Source organism: Scomber scombrus, chromosome 18, assembly GCF_963691925.1.
Source record: "Scomber scombrus chromosome 18, fScoSco1.1, whole genome shotgun sequence".
NCBI classification, from domain to species: Eukaryota; Metazoa; Chordata; class Actinopteri; order Scombriformes; family Scombridae; genus Scomber; species Scomber scombrus.
In genome coordinates this window covers 22,448,156-22,455,239 of record NC_084987.1, presented here as the reverse complement: position 1 = coordinate 22,455,239, position 7,084 = coordinate 22,448,156, and the positions used below count along the sequence as shown (strand labels likewise).

The window sequence follows — 7,084 nt, the reverse complement described above, 5'->3', positions numbered from 1 at the left end:
ATAAAAAGATCAATACCATTTTATTTTAGTCTGTTAAATATAACCCTACAGACAGCAGCTGGTCAGCTTAGCTTAGCATAACAACTGGAAATTAGATAACAGCTAGCCTGGGACTGTCCAAATGTAAACATTTCAACCCTGCCATCACCTCAACAGCTCACTAATATATTAATACAGACAAAAAATGAAGTTGTTTTGTTACAGTGACTTCCTGATATCTCTGGTGGTTGCCTTGCCACTTCCCACTGACAACAGTACAGACAATTTTACACAGGCTACACATTAAATAAATATAAAGACAATATATAAAAAGAAAATATAATATAAACAGATGTAAAGAGAAAACATGTTAATCAGAATGTTCTATAGGTGCTGGAAGGTGGATTTTGTTTCCAGTCTTTATGCTGAACTAAGCCAACCAGCAGCTTTACATTTACTGTATAGACATGAGTAATATCAATCTTCTCATCTAACTCTGCAAGAAAGTTTCCCAAAATGTCAAAGTATTGCTTGCCTAATTCAAATGCAGTTGTTGACTTTTATTTTTAAGGACGGCTCTATTCAAATACAACTTTCTGAATGTTTTTTTCTTCTATGTGTATTTCTGGCTGTGTTGCTTCTCAGTTTGTCTTAGTTCGCCAAACTAACCAGCTGATTTCACCACCAAACAACAAGCTCCTCCTTCCTCCTTCTACACTTCCTTCTCACCTGAGTCCAGAAGAAGGAGATCCTGGGCTGTGAGCAGCCAGACCATGAGGGTTAGAAAAGTGCTGTAGCTCCTCCTCTGACACATAACAGCACACAAAACACATAACCACAGGAACATCACTCCACAGCTTAACAGTTAAAATCCACAGTCAAAAATACAGTGCATACTCCAGGTACATAGAGAGAGAAAGATGAGAGACTTCTGACTACAAGCAGACTGAGTCACATTTATAACAGTAAGGGGACAACAATGATAAAGTGGTGTGATGACATTGTTCATTAGCTAAATTCAGCCCGACAATAAACTGTAATCACTACCAGTTTCTACTATAAAGAAGTATGCAACAAGTTTCTAATAAATACTGAGCCATGTGTTACCATCTAGTGTTTCTTTCTCAGAGTCAGAGTCCCAGCTTAGGGAGGAAGGAAAGGCTGAGGACCTGAATCTCCTCTGTGCGCTCCTCCCTGGGTCTGCACTAGGTGACTGAGTACCCTCAGTCTTCTTGGAGCCCTCATCTCCAGTGTGGCCCCATGAACATTTGGCGGACATCAGGCCGTCTCTCACATTTGAAGAACATGAGGACTGGTGGTAATAATAAAAGCATTTTATAAATTGGCGTCTGGTGGTGAAAATGACTGCAGTGATGATTTTATGACGATGTATTTACCTGTAAGGTGCAGTTGAGGAAGGTAGAGGTGACGGGGTTTTGTGCTGAGTTGATGGATGGGGGCCCATAGCTGGTCCCTGGGGTTAGGGGTCGCCCTTCTGGCTCCATCGTCCCCCAGAGAACAGTATGGAGTCCCACTAGTGACCAGCCTGCCTACATTGTGCACTCTCCTCTTCTTCTAGAAACATTCACACGTGAACACACTAAACAAAAATAAAGTTTTCCATGGCTTAAAAGTTTCACTCATTAAGCTCACAGCCTACTCAGTCTGCCACCATACTTACTGCAATATTTTGCATGCAAAACTTTTAGGATTTTCTTAAAAATAAACAGCCTACAGACTGTAAATAAGAATCAAAAAGCATATCAGACAATATGGAAGTGTCAGATGTGCAGAATCTCTCATGTTTTGGCTGTCCTCTTTAATTTTCCTCATTTGCAGTTTTCGGACTGTCTGACCTATTTTCATAATACGTCTGGTCTTAAAGAATGGAATAGTGCGCCCAAATGGTTACATAAATAAGTGGCCTTTATATTCAGGCCCATGTCCTCTCTTGCTGCCCCTCTAAAAAAGCAGGAAAATGCCCGGGTGCATAAGGTGTCCCACGGGCTGGCCTCTGCTGATTCAGTGGCTGATATCGATCCGTCAGGCTGTCAGCTGACTATAACAACATTGCATCCATGCACAATGCTTTTTAAGCCTCAACCGCCCGAAAAATTGCAGGTTTTTTTGCAGCAAATACTCACTGAAATCGGCCTGGTTTTGCGGATCGCAGGGAAAGGCTGGCAGTTTAAGCACCGCTCGTCATACTTGAGGACAGAGCTTGAAGCTTTACGCTGCCGAGACGATGCTCGCAACAAGCTTTGACAGCTCACATGGAGAAACTTGCTCCTTTTTTTTTTTTTATCGGTGCTCAAGCTTTTATTTTTTCTTTGCATGGATCCCTTGGAAGATGCCAGACAGAGGACTCCATGTTATTTGGCTTGCAGGCACGCCACGGCTGCGTACGTAACGTCAACGGGGAGGGCGACGAGAAGAGTTTCGAGTAACCTACCACCGGGGCCAAGTTTAATAAGTTAAACTTTTACTATCGCTTAAGTCTTTATCCTTATCATTTATATTTACGTTTATATACGTGAGCGAAATGCTTTTTTTTTTTATTCTGTAGCGTTTTAATCAGATACTTTTCTCTGTGTAAAAAAAACAGAATGAACAGTAAACACGACATATTGAGAACTTTATTAATATTAGACATTAATTTATGGAAACAGGTGAAGAATTAATTGTTATTTGTGCTTATTTAGATTCAGTAGTTAACATCTAATTGGTCAACCTTTTAACCACTGTTGTAAATAACACGTTAACAACACATAACAGGTGTGTCCCTCGCTATAGGATTGGCACAGCTGTATGTTATGAGACGCAAAGTCTTTAACAAAATTCCCTAAATGCTGGAAATCAATAGACGACTTACTGCTTGTCATTATATGGTCATGTGGCGCCCTCTAGTGGTTATAAATTGAACCGCATGTATCATCAAGGCCACTTTTCAGGGTAAACGAGAAGGGGTCCGGCTGCGGCCTGTAGGACCAGGGGCCACAGCGAGAGCATCCTGTTAATAAACCCCTCTGGGTGTAATACCACCTCCGACCACAATATAGGCTGCAAAAGCAGATTGGCGCTGTCGGTAAACTATCTGCACCATGGATGCTCTTACACTACAAGTAAGGGCTGTAGCCACACATTGAAACATTTAATTATTTGTTCTCTCTTTAAATCTCTTTAAATGACATCAAAGAATCCAGCACACTGAAATATGTCTATTAAAAATACAAAAGGGAGCAGAAAGCCAATGTGAATGTATCTAAACAATATTTCCACCACATAGAGGTTATGTCGTTTGTGCAAGAAACCAAGTAGCACAATCCAACTGATAGAAAATGCTCTTTTTTTATTGCCATAAAAAAGACTTAGCTACTTCATACTTCAAAGTTATGCACTCAAACAGTAAATACATTTTTCATCACATATATAAAGAAAATTCACATTACTTATACACAACTTGAACCCACAATGACACAGCAGATTTATAACAGTTATATGGTTCATAACATAATGCTTTGTTAATTGTGGTGGTTCTGTTCAGTTTTGCTGTAATATTTTACTCTTAATGTTTTGTTCTCAATACCTGCAGCTCTGTGGCTGCACACATTACAGTTTTCGGTTTTCCGCACTGTGGTTTGATATGATCAATGATTGATATATCACAGGTCACTTCTCAAACCATAATTTAGTCTAATCTTATCAGATCTGAGTCGACTTAATGAAACAGTTGAATCCTGCTTCAGTTTGTTAGGCTCATTCAAGCCAGGACTGAAGAAAATGGCAATAATGAGAGCACAAGGATGAGACAAACATTTATTATATTAACTTGTAGTTTATCCACAGCTCTTCTTCTCCAGCAGATCATTTTGATGTCTTGACATCCTACAAAAGAAGAAAATAAAACATGAAAGAACCATTTACACAACAATAACTAATAGGAGAGGCTTCAGAGTTTTGCATCCTCCACTTTTGGACAGTAGTTCTCTCATTTGTTATTTTCTAAGCTCATATAACACTTCTTGTCAATGATGTCAACACGCATACATACCCCGAAGTGTTCCCAGCCTCTGATTTCATTATAGAGAGCATCTCCGGGACAGGAAGTATTCACCACCTGTCTGTGCCCCTGCAGGGTGAAGCTGGCTTTCAGTCGACCCCCACCAACAGCGCAGGATGCCAGCTGATCTCTCACCAGCCTCATGGTGTGCTCGGAGGGCAGTCTGGAGGCATAATCTCCGATGAAAGAGACGCCAAAACCTATGGAGTTGTGTCCGAGGGTGTGAGCGCCTCTCCAGTGCCAGCCTCGGCCCTCGTAGATGTTCCCGTCAGAGCCAGCAACAAAGCTTCAAGCGCACACAATCAACTTGTTTAGACTTCTTGTAAACTTGTAGACTTCACATATGCACATTTGTCTTGGAAAAGGTTTTACCTGTATCCTATGTCGTCCCAGCCTCTGTCTTCCTGGTGGAAGCGCTGCATAGAGCGCATGTCTGCAGAGCACTGCTCGAGGGTCAGGCAGGGCTGGCTAGGTGTATGAGTGTGGTGGATGTACATGAAGGAGAGAGGAAGAGTCAGGATGGTGGGTGTTCCTTTGTACGGCTTTGCACCCCACATACACCGTGGTATGATGGATGGGCAATCTGAAACAGATATTCATGTTTGAGAGAGCTGGTTAGACACTGAATACATGATTTTTTCAAAGAGATTATGAGGATCAGCCTTTTCTCTTCTTATTTTTGCTGTCACAGCCATCTTAATGTGGTTAATTCTCATTTCCCAAGACAACAACTGTTTTCACTTCCTCTGTGGCTTAGCCTCATGCTCACCCATGTACTTATGGACAAACTCTTTCATTCCCTCTTTCACCACAGCCATCAGCCGCTTCTTGTCTTTCACGTTCAAGGTTTCAAGCCCCTTCAGTGTCCCCTGCAGATCTATTGATTTCACCACCTGTTTGGCCAGCACCGGAGGCTGGAGTACCCCTCTGAAGTTATCCCTGCGGCGTCGGCTGATGAGTTGCGGGGCAGTGTCCAATCCATCATTCTCCAGCTGGTGGCAGTAGTATGCTGTCAGCAGACTACTGAGCTTATGGGGACGTCTAGATATTGCAGAGACCTGCACCCCTAGAATCAAACCATCCATGCCACCGTTGACCTGAGCAGTGGTGATCAGAGAAGGGCTGTCTGAAAGGGTGAAGACTTGAGGAGAGATTACGCTGTCCCAGCAGCCATCAGGTCCCAGGCGCTGGGTGGGGGTAGAGCTGTGCCTGAAAGCAAGGCCGAGATCTTTGGCCAGAGTGAGCTGGTGCAGGCCTCGACTGCGCCGACTACTCTTGGAGAGGAAACCAGCTTCAATGCCCAGGAGGAGCGGTCTGAGGGCAACAGTGGTACCATCAGAAGTCAGAACCACGCCTTCTTCTCTGGCATCCTCAGTCACTCTGTGATGTAGGGCCTTGCTGAAGTAATCTGAGAGGTCAGCATCCAATTCAGGACCAGGGGAGTTTGCATCACCGAGAAAGTGCTGAATGAATGCATCATCAAGGCCAGCTGCCCTGCGCAGGCTCTTCAGCACAGCTACTGGCTCCGACCCAGTCCTCCCATCTTCCACCTGCTTTACTGCCTTGATGAAGTCATTCATGTGCCAGGAAAATGAAGCTGGGGGGCGAGCACAGAAAACACAAACATGTCTTTGTCATTCAGATGAAAACCCATCTCCTCAGACCTAAACACAGCCAAACCTTTAACTGTTTCCTTCCCTAAACACCCACACACAAAAAGTTGTGTTTCCATCACACAACAGAACTTTACATTGACTCACATTCATTTTCCTGGAGACTTTAACTGACCATAACCTTACCTTAAGAAGACTTCCCCCTAAAATTGAATGATTTATATTATGGAGACATAAATTATTGCTTTTTGTCTCAACAAAGTGACTGTCCCCACAACATGAGGAATACAAGGAGGAATTATTTGATGGTGGTTGATGCATGAGCCTACATAAATAGATAAAAATCAAATATCCTATCTATTCATGCCCAGTTGCTATTCTTCATATCAAACTTAGTTAAGAAGTTTGCCTTCACAATCATACAAAGAATCTCATCTGAACATATGTCGGAGTCATATTCCTAAACTGAAAAAAAAATCCGGAAGTGCACTTGCAGTCAAAAAATGTCCTTTATTAGTTCCAATAATCTTGACCTCAGTACATGTGGCACCGGTACATCTAATGCATCTTACAAAACCAGTAAAAGCATAAACAAATGTGATTACCCTCTGTGTAGGTGCTGGCCAACACCACAAGAAGAGCCAGCGTCTGTTTCCAGTAGCCTTGGTCCATCCTGAGCCTTGAAAACCTTCAGTTCCAAGCCTCGAATGTCCGTCACCGCACTGCCTCGCTCATTTATAGTCCACATGCAAAATAAGTAGGTGGTTATGTAACAGCTGTACACATACGAGACCGCAGATACGCCTGCATTTAATCAGTTGGCGTGGCCAACTAAAGCAACGTGGGAAACTGACACCTGTAATATGGACAGTGCAGGGTTTTTTGTCCTTACGGCTCAAGGTCTCCATATATACCGCACACATTGTCGTTGTGATCCACCTGGACATTTTAGAGAAATTCACAACTTCTGTAATAAATCTCAGTCATGTCCTTTGTGTCATATTGCAGCCACTGCTTATGAAACAAACCTCATGGGAATAATGCGATCCATGAGCAATCTCTGCTATCTTGTAGAAATCATTGGCAATCCACTGTGAGGCAATAAGGACCTTCTTGTTAATGTTCAGAAAACACAGTGCCTGGCTGCAAAACTGAGGAAGTTCCAGAGCCATGAATCACGTGTGCTTTGTGTGACAGTGACAGATATATATGTCTGCACACTGATTTATTCATTGTTGATTTACAGAGAGTTTACATGTGCAAACTGACATTGCTGAACAAATGGATGTGGTTATGAAAAAGTACACAAAGCATAAGTTACTGATCAGTGCTTATTATGGTCACATAAAGACAAGAACAGGAAGTGGATGTAGTCTATGGGTAAACTGGAAAATACATAGCAGAAGGCCTGAGATGTAGATAACAAAAGGTC

General features: G+C 42.6%; 1 protein-coding gene across 1 annotated transcript; it reads right to left on the bottom strand.

Annotated features, from left to right (window-relative positions):
• Positions 1 to 3,697: 3,697 nt before the first annotated feature.
• LOC133999668 (N-acetylmuramoyl-L-alanine amidase-like) lies at positions 3,698 to 6,373 on the bottom strand. Its single transcript, XM_062438928.1, has 5 exons — positions 6,258 to 6,373; positions 4,809 to 5,636; positions 4,412 to 4,622; positions 4,031 to 4,325; positions 3,698 to 3,864 (listed from the first exon to the last, which is right to left on the bottom strand). Exons 1-5 carry the CDS (start codon positions 6,322 to 6,324, stop codon positions 3,844 to 3,846), a joined length of 1,422 nt encoding a protein of 473 aa, XP_062294912.1. The 5' UTR covers positions 6,325 to 6,373; the 3' UTR covers positions 3,698 to 3,843.
• Between the last annotated feature and the right edge of the window lie 711 nt (positions 6,374 to 7,084).

Bases quoted from the DNA above. Each gene is read 5' to 3' on its own strand.
- LOC133999668 (XM_062438928.1), bottom strand. From the start codon at position 6,324: ATGGACCAAGGCTACTGGAAACAGACGCTGGCTCTTCTTGTGGTGTTG. The intron at 4,326-4,411 runs GTAAAACCTTTT...GTGCGCTTGAAG, and splicing joins TGGGACGACATAGGATACAG to CTTTGTTGCTGGCTCTGACG. The intron at 3,865-4,030 runs GTATGTATGCGT...CTTCTTTTGTAG, and splicing joins GAGGCTGGGAACACTTCGGG to GATGTCAAGACATCAAAATG.